General features: G+C 37.4%; 3 protein-coding genes across 5 annotated transcripts; all 3 read left to right on the forward strand.

Annotated features, from left to right (window-relative positions):
- The first annotated feature begins 2,678 nt into the window (after positions 1-2,678).
- On the forward strand, positions 2,679-5,869 carry LOC117632522. Of its 3 annotated transcripts, none has more exons than XM_034366022.1 (7): positions 2,679-3,306; positions 3,449-3,622; positions 3,771-3,899; positions 4,210-4,362; positions 4,672-4,836; positions 5,108-5,287; positions 5,402-5,869. In XM_034366022.1, the coding sequence occupies exons 1-7, from the start codon at positions 3,016-3,018 to the stop codon at positions 5,465-5,467; spliced, it is 1,158 nt and encodes a 385-aa protein (XP_034221913.1). In that variant the 5' UTR covers positions 2,679-3,015; the 3' UTR covers positions 5,468-5,869. The 3 variants fall into 3 exon arrangements, with proteins under 3 accessions (XP_034221913.1, XP_034221914.1, XP_034221915.1); XM_034366023.1 differs by having other exon boundaries at positions 3,774-3,899; XM_034366024.1 differs by lacking the exon at positions 4,210-4,362.
- Positions 5,870-7,783: 1,914 nt separating this feature from the next.
- Positions 7,784-11,473, forward strand: LOC117631606 (KH domain-containing protein At3g08620-like). Its single transcript, XM_034364855.1, has 6 exons — positions 7,784-8,229; positions 8,867-9,015; positions 9,965-10,081; positions 10,361-10,477; positions 10,621-10,764; positions 10,975-11,473. The coding sequence occupies exons 1-6, from the start codon at positions 8,061-8,063 to the stop codon at positions 11,119-11,121; spliced, it is 843 nt and encodes a 280-aa protein (XP_034220746.1). The 5' UTR covers positions 7,784-8,060; the 3' UTR covers positions 11,122-11,473.
- Positions 11,474-12,427: 954 nt separating this feature from the next.
- Positions 12,428-13,996, forward strand: LOC117631635 (cytochrome b-c1 complex subunit 8). Its single transcript, XM_034364896.1, has 2 exons — positions 12,428-12,675; positions 13,650-13,996. Exons 1-2 carry the CDS (start codon positions 12,506-12,508, stop codon positions 13,696-13,698), a joined length of 219 nt encoding a protein of 72 aa, XP_034220787.1. The 5' UTR covers positions 12,428-12,505; the 3' UTR covers positions 13,699-13,996.
- The last annotated feature ends 238 nt before the right edge of the window (positions 13,997-14,234 follow it).

Consider the following 14,234-nt stretch of genomic DNA (forward strand, 5'->3'; position numbering starts at 1 on the left):
TTGTAGTTTACACCAAAATAATGGAGCTTGCCACCGCCGTCAGAGCCACCCCATGTTTGTTTGTCTAGCAAAAGGGTGGCCAACTCAGCCTCTCTCTACCTACCATTTTCAAATTTCATTCACTCCCTTCCAACACAAAGCCGTGCATATTCAAAGTACTCATAATTATTATTGCAATATTCCCTTTATTTCAATTTTCAAAGCTTATATTATTATGCACAATGACCATTATATAACGCACATGCAACTTTTACACATTTAAAAATTGAACCTTTTTTTTTTGTACATGTAACATATTCCTCGACAATAATATTGATTGGCCTGATTTTGCTTTTAAATGTTCCCTTCCCTCAATTCTCAGCTGAAGAAACGTGTATAGCCTTTCTCTTAAACTTCAATTAGTCACTAAATTTATTTAAAGAATATTACTTGCCTTTTTATCAATAAGGAGATACTTCTCCTTTCTGCGAATTACAGATTGACATATATGCAAAAATAATTCATTAAAAATACAAAAAGAAAAAATTATGCATACATGTTACACTGCTATTGGTAAAAATGTAAGAGCTACTACTCACCTGGTAAGGAGGGAAGTATTTTCCTTATTTAAATGCTAAAGCAAAAAAAAAAAAAAAGCAAAAAAAAAAAGTGGATTTCAAAATCATGAAAAGGACCGTTTGCCAAGTCCAGTGTTAGCATTGATTCATAGAAAATGAAAGGAAAAAAGCTAATTTTCTTGGGTATATTTATGTGCTAAGTACATAGGTAGCATTCATTGTTGGATGGGCTTCAAAAGCATTGAGTGATTGGAGTATGCACCAATCCAACAATGAATATTGCCTATATACTTAGTACAGCAGTGTATGTACCCAAGAAAATAGGAAAATAGGGTTATATTTGGCAAATTCCTTATTTAACATGGAGCCCAACTCCTTTTTAATTTGATCAAGAATTCTATAGTGAGGGCCTTATATATGACCCTTAGGTGAGGCTCTATCTCTTAGCCGTCAGATCAAATTGGTTAGCCTAAACCAATGGTTAAAAGATAAGACCTCACCTAAGGATAGGGATGACAATTTTCCCACGGATAAGAGTTTTTGCGGAGATTCAACCCTAATGGGTCGGGTATGAAGGATAAAAAAATGAGTATGGGAACGGGTTAGGGGAATTTTTCAAGTATGGTAATCGGGGAGGGGCTGGAATGATTTTCTAATCCCCGACCCAAACCCTCCCCATTTAGAATAGAGTAATGGTACACTTACCACATTTCTATACCACATGATATGGCATGTCCATATTATATGTCACATCAATTAAAACAATGAAGTGTATTTTAATTAAGACAATTAGAAAAACAAATACTGGAATAAATCATAAAAGAAAATAAAATATTAAATCATTTTAATTGATGTGGCTGTCCACCTCAGCTGCCACATAAGATGTTATAGGGATGTGGTATACAAATGTGGTAAGAGTAGCATTATTCTTTAGAATATATACATATACATAATGTATTTTATCATATAATTATATTATTAAGATGTATGATGGTGGTGCTACTTCTATACTGATGATCATGTCTTGAACATGTAGTTATGACATGTATTAATTTTTTTTTAACTAGTCTAGATTTTTAGTTAATAAAAATGAAATTGATACATATCTTGTGCTAATAATGTTTTTTTTTCCTCGTTTTAACAAAGTAGCTTTTTATTTTCACTTTTTCGTAAATGGGGCGGGTTGGGGAACCTATTCCCCAACGAAGACGGGGATGGGGAATCCCCGATTTGAAGATTGCGAATATGAAGGCAGGGATGAGGAAACAAATGCGTCATGAGGATGGGGATGGCATATCCACCCTCATTTTGACCAATTGTCATCCCTACATAAGGGCCATATATAAGGCCCTCACTATAGAATGACTCTTAAGTTGATGGACAAGCTTAATTTATTGGGTGTGTTGGGCTTATCTGCTCTTTCTTTATGGGGTTGATGTCTAAAACTGTTCTCTAATAATGATGATAATCAACATGGACATAGACATATGGTCCCCCTAGCCACTCTCAAAACATCATTGGATACAAATGAGTGTATCGAGTAAAATATAAGGTTGATGGCTCTCTTAATCGTTTCAAGTCACACCTTGTGTTAAGGGGTGTTCCATCGACAATCCTGAATCAATTACTCTCGAACATTTAGCCCCATTGTAAAATCCATCACCATTAGAATCATCTTATCACTTGTTGTCTAATATGATTGGTCCATCACTCAATTAGATGTCTCCAATATCTTCCTCCATGGCACCATCCACGAAGAAGTCTACATGCCCCAACCTCCCGATTTCATTGATTCTCAAAACTTCTCCTTGGAATGGGTTTTACACCGTCTTTTCATTAGGTCTAATTGGTCTTTCACCTTTCATTAATCTCCCACATATTGTCAAAATTTAATCCAACAATTGGGGGCAAAATTTGCCATGAGACACATTGACAATGGGATAAAATTTTGGTGGTGAGAATGACAAAAGGATTGTTGGATTTCAATAAAAATGTTCATTTGGAAAAGGAAATGTGGTTTTTGTCAATTCTACTACAAAGCAAGCCCAAACCCAAAAAGCTGGGCAGAAGAAGCTCTAGGCCCAAATCAAAAGAGCAATCTTATTTTTAGTCAGAAAAACAGTAACTCTGTATCAAAGGAAAGTGGGCGTTGACGACGCGGAGACACAAGAACACAAGCCAAGCAAAGCCAGAAGGCGAATTCAGAAGGAGGGCTGATTCGGCTGAAGGTGTGAGGATCTTCTTCTCTGTGACTGCACCAGGGTTTGCCAATTTAGGGCTTTCCTCGTCGGGGCTATTCAATTTTCCATCTGTGCAGTCGCAGAGACTCTTTGTGAAAACAAAAAACAAAAAAGAGGGCAAAAAGATCGAATTTTGAATGAGAGCAAGTGCCATAAATTCTTGTGGGTATTAGGGTTTTGCAATTCAATTTAGCAGAGAAAAGAGGAGATTGTTGGAAATGGCTTACAGGAGGAGGCAGCAGGTGCCATCATCTTCGTCATCAACATCAAGCCCAAGCTTTCGATTTGAAGAAGAAGAAGACGAAAAATCTCGGTACCCACTGCCTCCGCCGCAGTCCGATGATTCGCTTGCGGCCAAAGCTATTCGAGCCTCTTCGGCACACCGCGACTCTTCTCTCTCCTCTGCTTATGCCGCTCGCGGTGCTCAGCCTGCTGTCAACGCCTCGTCACCTTCCCGATTTTCCAACCCCCCCACCACCACAACCACTGCGTCGTCTTCTCCCTCACAGGTCTGGGAATTCACATGCTTTATGCTGTTTTCATTCGCGAATTGGCTTCTGTGTTTCATCTGATGTGGTTTGATTCTACCCATTTCTTGCTTTCGCTGCTACTTGCAAGTTCCAATGCCTTTTTATCTGTTGTGTTTTGTAGCCACATGAGTATACATCAATAAAAAACTTGAATGAATCCAAACATGGGTTTTGGGGTGTACTTGCTAGAAAAGCCAAAGCCATTCTCGACGACGACGAGGATAATGCAGCTGAAAATTATGATTCTCCTGGAAGAACAAGGGTGGACATGCCTTCTACACCAACAAGGGGTAAGGTGAGATAATCTTCTTCATCATGTCTTATGGTAGCTTGGCATTTTCCAAAGACGTGCAGTTGCTGCTTCATTGTTAATTCATCATTTAGTGTATCTGCGGACTTTTAGTATCTAATGACTAAGTTGTATATCTACTAACGATTTGCAGCAGTATCGTGATCCAAACCAACATGTTGAGAGCCGTGGAAGGACAGACAATCCGACTTTACAGAAGGGGTTGGGTGCATTCACATCATCCCTTAGTTATATTAGTGGAACCATTGGGACTGCCTTGGAGGTAGGCATTGCAAAAGCTATATTAAAGTGAATTTGAGCTTTAAATGGTTTTCTCGGGCTGTCAAAAGTAATCCCACTATTTTGCCCACTGTTTCATTCTATTTTCTGAAACATAGTAAGTTCCATGTGTGTTTATACATAAGGCTAATATGAATGGAAACAATTACTCTGTGTGTGTGTGTGTGTGTGTGTTTGTATCTGCACAAATTCATTGACTTTATGTTTAGCTGTATCCTTACTCTGGAATCATTTCAATAAATTGGTACTTACTATTCGATCATGTATGCACTGTTTGTGTTTCACTTTGACAGGAAGGTCGTACAATTGTTGAGAACCGGACTGCAGACATCATTCAAGAAACTCGTAAGCATATCAAGAAAAAGGCCAGTGGTTCTGCACAGGATCAGGCGCAAAAACCTCAGACGCAAGCTGACCTCGAACTTCAATTGAAGGCATCTCGCGACGTAAGGTGGCAACTTTTGTGTCACTGGTTGATATAATAGAAGTTATATGCTTGCAGCCGGAATATGAATAATGTTGGGATGTTGGAATATTTTAATTAATTTCCTCCTTATCATGCATGAAATCTGTTGAGTCTGGTATAACCCTCTTTGTACAAATAATTAACAGTTAATAGAATGAAATTTTTTGGATGACTTTGATGCTCCATAATCCATAACCTTGCTATTGGGTTCACGTGTAGCATAATTGTTTGATGCTTACAGTTCACTTGTATAGTAAGATGCATGATTTGCCTTTTGTTTGCACTACAGGTTGCAATGGCAATGGCTGCCAAAGCAAAACTTCTTCTTCGGGAGTTGAAGACTGTCAAAGCAGATTTTGCTTTTGCAAAGGAGCGATGTGCTCAGCTGGAGGAAGAAAACAAAATCCTTCGAGAGAATCGTGAAAGGGGAGACAGCCCTGAAGATGATGATTTGGTATCAATTTTTTCTTTCTTTCTTCATTAGTAGTGTTTTTTGGTTTATTATCTTTTACATTGGCTTCATCTTTTGTTAATTTATCTTTCTTTTGGGACTTGAAATTATGTTTGGTTTACAATTTACCATCTTCATTTCCAATGTTATATATTTAAAGACCTTATGAATAGTTTGAGCAGGACAAGAACCTCTTGATACATTTCAATGCTTATGTTCTATATGCATAATGACATCAGGTGCAATGTCTCTGATGCGAATATTTCCCTTTCAGATACGGCTGCAATTGGAAACACTTTTGGCAGAGAAAGCAAGATTGGCACATGAAAATTCAGTTTACGCACGTGAAAATCGCTTCCTAAGGGAGGTTGTCGAATATCACCAGCTTACCATGCAGGATGTTGTTTACTTGGATGAAGGAACTGAAGAAGTCACTGAAGTTTATCCCATTAAGGTACCTTCTAGTTTCTAGTTGAACTCCCGTCTCCATTGCACTACCTGTATCCCTATCCGCTGTCATCTGCACTGCTTTTTAGGCCGACTTTGACATAACTGTTCATTGACTCAGGTCATCCCTTCTTATTCTTCACCAGCATCAGAAGTCCGGGGAGTTTCCCAAAATTCTTCCCAATGAAGCTCTTCTATCCCCCTTTTGATGGCAACTGGAGATGTTTCTCTTCGATTGGCAAGGGGATATAATCTATACTTTCAACAAAGGCTTGAAGTTGTAGCAATATTATTTGTTGTTTGTAATATACTTTTTGCCATTTATTATCAGTCCTTCCAATTTGCTTGGCTGATATGTGTAGTTCATGTCCCGTGAGCTTTAAAAAGATTGTTAACATACAATGATAATTTATCTAGTGCTTGGGATTCAACCAAAAAAAAAAAAAAAAAATCCTGCATTTTGATAAATTGGCTTGTGGGTTCACACATAACACCTGAAACATGGATGTTGGTAGCTTTTGAGCATTTGTAGACCAGAGCCTATTGAGAAGGGCAACTTATTCCAACAGGCTTGAATTCGAACGGAATTGAACAGAGCCTCATCCCCTGCAAGTTTTACACATGAAATCGAAGGCTTTGGTACTTTTGGTTTGGGACCAACAAACCAAATGCTCTCGATGATGTATTAAACATTACTACCTGCTCTTGTGACATTTTACCGAAGCATTAATATCCACCGGAATCTGAAGCATGGCCGCCGTATATGTCATTTTCAAGTTTTACTTATAACCTTGGTTATTGGTTATTACCCTGATGGTAAGCCTTCAAACCACCTGTCCATAATCATTCAACGGATATATGTCACATGTGCAGGTACGACTAACGTTAGCATAATTCTTTCGCTTTTAACATGCACAATCCAAATTTTCCTTTTTCTCATATGATGTTTTTGTACATTTTGTTGTTAAGCTGTTAATTTAAACACATTCAAATATGAGAGTTCATAATTTCAGTAGTTAAGACAGAGACTTGAATCTACCACTTTTTTATTTTTATTTTTTTATTTTTATAATCATAATCTAATATCACTTTAGTTTAAACTCATGGCCATTCCCACCATCAATGATTCAGAATGAGATTGATAGTTAGGAAGGAAGCATAGCAAATTGTTTAAAAAAAGAATATTTCCATATATAGTTAATACTTTCCTACTGCCAATTAAGCAACAACTTAAAGACAGATGTAATGTCCAAAGCTTGTGGACAGCTCCTAGCTAGCCATAGATAGAAAATTTCATTCGGCGGCCTACTTATGCATCAAATAATTAATATATCAATTAACATAACCACTATTTTTTATTTTCCAAAAACACATTGATTATTTATTTAAAATTTTATTCTTAAAAATACATGGTTGAAATGAAGCATAGGATTCCTCTAAGGTCTAAGGTGTGTGCTAGAAAAAGTACATGGCACAGCACGTTTAGCCGGAGACAACAATGTGGGGATCAAAACAGACCATGTCACCCTTTGGGAGCCTCCATAAATTATTAAAATCATGCCCATCTTGCAGAGCAAAACCCCTTGCTCCATTTCTAATATTTTATTTATTAATTATTATGTAACTACACAAAGTTTATTTGTCTTTGTGTATTAGTTAGTTATACCAAACATAGCTCATTATACCATTCACAATCATTATACGACTTAGATGGTTATTTTCAACCATTGATGTATGTGAAATATATAATAAGAATTATATATCAACGTTGCCTGTACAATTGTATTTCACATTTATTAATATTAATATTTGTATTACATGAATGAGAAAAAGAATTTGGCCACTGTGTAGAGCATTGGTCAAACTAGTTGCCATCAAAATCACATTGTATGACCTCAAGTTTCCAAATACCAAGTTGTGGTTCAAAGAGCAACCGACCTTAATATTCCAAGAAGAAGAAGACAACTTAACACCCCCATCCTCATATTAAGATCATTATTGGAATGTCATTATAACTTATAAGGCACCTAATTCAAAAAAATGAAACCAAATTGTTTTTCTTAGAATCGTCACTTACATGTATTCGATTCTCAATCAAAAATAAATGTTCTTAACTATTTGAGTTATAAGTCTTTTCCAACCATTGAAAGATAATCACCGATTATTAAAAATTAAATTTCACATCTTAATTTTTAAAGAAATAGTAGAAGAAAATTTTTTAATTAAAAAATTGAAAGTAAAATTAGATGTAGGGGTGTTTAGACTAAATGATGCGAATATTCAAAGAGTGAAGAGGAGAGAGAGCCCCACACCCTGAAAGAGCGTGGTTTCATTTCACAACTCACATGCTGGATCCGGGCCCACCCTGCGGCCACTGGGTCCCATATCCGATGACATCTCCACAGCATCTGATTGGAGCACCACCCCACGCGCTCACTCAGCGTGTATCGTCATTCACGGTGCTCCTCCTGTCAGTCTCGGTGTGAGGTGTCAATCTTAAAATCTTACAGCAACGACAGAGAAGGAAAGAGCGAGAGAGAGGAGAGAGAGAGGGTCTCAAAATCTGAATGAAATGGCGTCGGCATCGCCTCTCTCTCTAGCTACAGCAGCAAGCAAAGGCAAAGCAAGACGCCATTAAAACCCTCTCAATTCTAAACCCCACCACCTCTGACCACCATTACTTTTGCTCCTACCCAGCACAGTTCAAGCCTCACAACATCCCATTTACTAGTTTCTTTACCCTTTTGAGCTCTTTCCTCAGAGACGTCCATTGGAATTCAATGTCAGGTTCTTATGCTCAGAATTTCTCACCGGCAAGAGCGCTCTCTCCGCACCTAAGAACCCCGCCCGATGTGGATAGCCAGTACTTGACTGAGCTGTTGGCGGAGCACCAAAAGCTTGGACCTTTCGCGCAGGTCGTCCCCATATGCGGCCGACTCTTGAATCAAGGTTTCTCTTTTGCCCATGTTTGTTTTTGGACCAAGTCCTTTTTTCTGTGTTATGATTGTGATTTGGATTTGCTTTTGGGTGTTTTTAGGGCCCAAAGTTAAAATCTTTCTGCTTTTTTCTATGAACCCAATTGAGATTTCTGCATCTTAATAGCTGTCTGCTGTTCATTTCTGTATATGGGTGTGGGGTAATTGATGAATTATGAAAGCCATGGAAAGAAAGATCAGAACTTGTTGATACAGGAGAAAAGAATGTAGATTTCTCTGCCTTGCGTAGCTAGGATGTTTATTTGGTCCTTGAATTACTTATTATGAGTATGCTCTGCCCACCTTTGGTGGTTCAAAGTAGTCTTTCACACAACCTCCTCATCAAGGAGTGGGATGGAGATTAATGCTTTTGGATAAAATGGAACTTCTTTTTCCTCACAATATTGGAGTTGACTTGCATGTACTATGTGTTATGTTCTTTTTCATTTGCTTTCATCACTAATCTCTCCATTTCATCTGTGTTCTACTTGTCATATTGATTTATTAAACTTTGCCAAAAAACTGATTCAATGCTCTATATTCTTGTTTCATTATATTATATATTGAGAAAGGGAAATGCTAAAGTTTGGTGCTCTTCTATTTTTTGATAGAGATAATACGGGTTTCTGGAATGATGCCCAACCAAGGGTTTAGTGACTTTGACAGAATGCAACGTGGAAGCCCTAGCCCCATTGGTTCAGACATAATGCCAAACTATAGAGGGTCAGGCCTAGGTGGCTGGAACGGCCGACCTCACGATGTAAGTACTTGAAATCATGTTCTCTTTTATGTAACACCCATAGTTTGCATCTCCGGTCTTCCATTTTTCTTTATCTATTGCACAGTAGTGTATTGATTATTTTTCTTGCTGTCCCTTTTCTGATTTGTTTAAACTGTGTATGCCTAAATGAATTTCCTGCTAGATTTGTTGTATCTTGTATGTATGTCTCTGCCTACCTGCTTAATTGGTATGCGAAGCATGAACGTCTGAAAAACTAGTTTAAATAATCGTACATGGCAATGTGGAACTGAACAAGAGGAAAGCATAATCAGGTCCTGAGAGATACTGAGTAGTATTCTACTGACGTGGAAGACTTGGATCTTGCCTGAAGTGGGGTCAGAATGTGTAATGCAGTATTGGGAGTTTGGAAGTTGATTATGGTGGTCTTCTATCCACAGGTTGAGAGACAGTATTGCTTACTTTTTGTGGACTTGAAGACTGCCAAAACACTCTTATGTATCAGCCTACGACATGGTTTCCTTCTGGGTCAGTTATCCACTGACTTTTTCCAAATTCATCTATTTCCATTAGGTGGCTTTCTCAACTGTGAATTCATTTTGATCCAGGACATAGTCAAAGTGTGATTAAGGCAGGGGTGTCAGTAAATCCACTGGCTTCATATACCATTAAATCCATTATTATATGGTAAATAGTGGAAGTTTCAGCTTTATAATATGGTTGAAGTTTATTAATTGATTTTATATACTTCGAAGCTATTTTATGTTAGTTGACTAGCTTGGATATCCCACTACGTTGAATGTTGTGTATTTTGAGCTTTTTCTACGTTTATTTTATGTGGAATAGGCTACAGTTCCCCTATCTCTTTCTCAGTTTATCTTTTTATCATTTTGTTCATGCTCCATTAATTCATCTTTTTTCCTCTTGGTATAGTTTCAATAGTTTGCCTTTGGTTGCATAATTGTAACAGAGATTAGGTGGTCCACAAGGGATGAATATGGAATGGCAAGTCGCACCATCAAGCCCAAGTTCCTACATTGTGAAGAGGATATTGCGCTTGGATATTCCAGTAGATAGCTTTCCAAATGTAAGCCATGCATATCACTCGAGAGTGCATTATGTGAGATTGCTATCTTAAATTCTAACCTTTTGATTTAATGATTAAAAAGAACCAAGTGTTAGTGTGCAGAGGCACACACACAGTTATTCTTTAATAAGGTTCTTGAATTAAGTACATGTGCCTCAATGCATCTGATTTCAGCCTTCACATATGATCTAACGAACAACTGAGAAGTAAGTCCTTATCAAAGGATCGATCTCTCTCTCTCCCGCACTTTTTGTGATACTAAAGCTTCTATTTTTGTAGTTCAATTTTGTGGGCCGGCTTCTGGGTCCTAGAGGCAATTCACTAAAGAGGGTGGAAGCTTCTACAGGCTGTCGTGTATACATAAGAGGAAAATGTTCAATAAGAGATATTGACAAGGTAGAATTATTCTCAGTGTGTTGTGTGCATTAAATAAGAAGTTTTCATTATTTTAAATCAAGTTCTCTTTTCTTGTTCTGTTTTCATTTCTACTAAATGTTTTACGTCTCTTGACATATATTTCTTGCTTTCCCACTCTCAAGGAGGAATCTTTGAGAGGAAGACCAGGTTATGAACATCTGAATGATCCGCTGCACATTATAATTGAGGCTGAATTACCTGCTAATATTGTTGATATGCGGTTGAGACAGGCAAAACAAATCATAGAAGAACTTCTCAAACCGATGGTATATTTTCTGATTCATCCCTTTGGCTTTTCAATACAAATATTGTTGCCTTTCCACTATGATGTATCGTTATTCACAAGTACATATCACATGAATAATGAAACTGATTTTACCTTCCCTTAACGTACAATATTTACTGTTTCAAAATAAATAGATTGTATGAGGTTGCCCTTGATTGGCATAAATAATGAATGTTGATTTTCATTTCAGGACGAGTCACAAGACCACTACAAGAGGGAACAGCTGAGAGAACTAGCTATGCTAAAATCCAATCTAAGAGAAGAGAGTCCTCAACCATATGGTAGTGTATCTCCTTTCACTTCAAGTGGGATGAAGCGTGCCAAAACTGGTCTGTAACGTTTCATTTGACTCGTCTTCTCATTGGTTCTTCCTCCTGTACAACTCTTGAACTTTTTTGCCATCGAATGCTTCTCGGTGTATTTCAATCCTGTCTGCAAAGGAGGACGCGTTATGGACCTGTTTGGTGAGATCAATGCAGGGTTTTCTTCCATGACATTAAGATATACGGATGAACGGAGATATTCTTTTGTTATAGTTTTTTGTGGTTGTAGTTGATTGTGATTGTAGAAGTAGAAAAATTATGGCATATAAGTTATTCTTTATTTTGCTGAACAAGTATCTTGTTATTAACTTGACATTGTCTAAAACTCTGAAGTGGGAATATGCATCGATTGTTTAATATGTTTTACATTTGTGGGTGAATTCAGTTCCTTGAATGAGCTGTTTTTCATGCTACTTGGTAAACATTATCCCGTCTTGCAATAGACACTGTTTCTATGCCCGCATAGGTGAATGAAATTTGAATTCGGAGTTGGGGATGGTAGAGAGAACCAATCAGTTGGAAATGTGATATAAAAACGTTGCAAACATTTTTCTTTGATAAGTAAACAAACACGGTGAATATTCACATGAGAAAAACCAACCTAGAGTTGTAGCCAAGTTAAACCAACATTTTTCTTTTATGACAAGTAAAACCAACATTTCTTTGATAAGTAAACCAACAATTTTCTTTTATGACAATCAAAAAATTCTTCTAAAAGAGTTTGGCGCAAAAAAATTCTTAGAAGTGCTTTTGCCTTTAGGACATAAAAACTTTTCCTCAAGAAGCACATGTCAAGTGTTTCAAGAAATAAGCGTCGTTGTCGAAAGGAGTAAGAATTAAATGCCCAAGTCAACTGCTGGCTCGATACGTTTTTCTGTCCATCTTTTAACAAGCATTTTCGAGGACTAGCCTGCTTCCATAGAAGAATTCCTCGCCCACTTTCAATATACTTATAATAAAGTGCTTATGAGCAAAAGTGTTTCTTATAAAGTGCTTATTAGATTAGAGTAGTTTAGAATATCTCTTTGTAAACAAAAACAATAAAAGGGTTCAAAACTATTATGTCTCTGCACTCGGAGTTCTTTGTTTATTTTCCCCTTCCCTAATACCGCCTATATAAAAGGACACTGAGCTTTGAAAGATGTGCATATGGGTGGGTTTGGAGAGCGAGCCGCAACCATGGGTTTAACTAAATGAATGGGCTTGAAAACGGTCTTAGGCCCAAATTTGGATATATTGGATCCATGGACAGAAACTAGAGTAATTTGGGTGTGGCCCAGTGGGCTTCGATATAAAACAATTAGATTGCGTACGGTAAGTATTTCATTTGCTCATATCAACTAATAAGCTGAGACCAAAAACCAAAGGGAAGTTGAGAAGTTTCTGGAGAAGGGAAAAATGGGGAAGCAGCCGGTGAGGATGAAGGCAGTGGTGTACGCGCTGTCACCGTTTCAGCAGAAGGTGATGCCTGGTCTCTGGAAAGATCTGCCGACGAAGATCCATCACAAGATCTCCGAGAACTGGATCAGCGCCACCCTCCTTCTCGGCCCACTCGTCGGCGTCTACTCGTAAGCTCTCCTTCTCCTTCTTCTTCTTCGAATCTTCCTTTTTTTCGTTGATTTTTATATTCATATGAGTTAATTGATCGAATTTGCTGGATTTATAGTAAAAACTAAATTTGAAAGCTTTTTCTTTTTGCCACAAAGAATTGTCAATCCCAATTTCACCAATCGCATTCTCTCTCTAAGTTTTCCCAAGATATGATATTAGGTTCGCAGCCATACCGAAATAATTATTTGTTTAGATTGTAGCTGAGTTGTAGCTGAGGAATTTGGACGAAAAACTGGGAAAAAAAAGGTGGCAGCTTTTGATTTTTAATTAATATTTATTTTCACCGATGCATGCAGTCTCTGTTTTTCTTACAAGTCGGCGAGTACATATTTTTTGTTCTTGGTTTTTCATAATCAGTTGATTGTTTAGAACCAGTGATATTTAGTTCATCTGCTTAAAGGAATATGTGTGTGTGTGTGTGTGTGTGTGTGTGTGTGTGTGTGTTTGTGTTTGTTCGGGGAAGTCAGACCAGCCAGAAGAACATCATTGGAACCCCTTGATATCTTGCTTGAGGAAGTCACTAGTTTTCAAAATGAGGACTTGATAAAACAATGAACAAGATAATTAGAAAACTAAAAAGAATTGAGACACAGCCTAAAATCTTTTCACACTATTTCATCAAATTCTAGCAAACATTAGCGTAGGATGTAAATAAATTAACTTTGCTAAGTTGTGTATAAGGCTCAGATAAAAGAGATTCTTTGTTTTGAATAGACATTTTGTTCGTCAGTAATACATTTGTTTCAACATTGCAAAGTCAGACCAATCTGTAATTGCCCTCTTCTTTGTTTCTGTCATCGTCGATTTTACTTATTATTTGCTGTCTAACTCCCCTTTCCTATTCTTCTTCCCTATGCCCACAAAAATGTTTTGATTAAATAGACCTTTTTTTTTTGTTTTGTTCTTGTGCTCAATTCTGAAATGTATGCAGGTATGTTCAGAGCTACCAGGAAAAGGAGAAGTTGGAGCACAGGTACTGAAGCTATGCATTCAGTCAATAGCTGTTGAAATTGCCAGAAGACTCTAGTTTTTCTTGTTTCTCATGCAAATAAGTTTGAGTATTTTATTGGTTATTGGTTAAACTTATACTTCAATGTTGAGCTTTGCTACTGGGAATTCCAGTTCTTGTCTTGACTTGTACTTGTTAAATTGACAATTTTTTGGGGGTATTTCTAGATTGATGTATTGGTTTGGTGCCAAATTAATAGAATAATGCTTATATGGCTTATGTGCCTACAACCCAATACATATCTAATGAGAATTGAGATGTTGACATCATTTTCTTGTTACACTCTCGATTGTGAATTCGCTTTTCATTCTTCCTTTTATTGGTGATTGCTCTTGCTTTTCCGTTCCTTTAGGCCTTCTTGTCTTTGCGTTTGCTCCCCACTCCTGTTCAGGCTAGGGCCCCCCTCGTGGGCCTGGTTTGCCTTCGGGCTTTTATGAAGTACTCTTCCTGACCAAACAAAAAGAAAAAAAGAAAAGAAAGCCATTGACCATTGTGATGCAATATGGA

Source organism: Prunus dulcis, chromosome 6, assembly GCF_902201215.1.
Source record: "Prunus dulcis chromosome 6, ALMONDv2, whole genome shotgun sequence".
Taxonomy (NCBI): Eukaryota; Viridiplantae; Streptophyta; class Magnoliopsida; order Rosales; family Rosaceae; genus Prunus; species Prunus dulcis.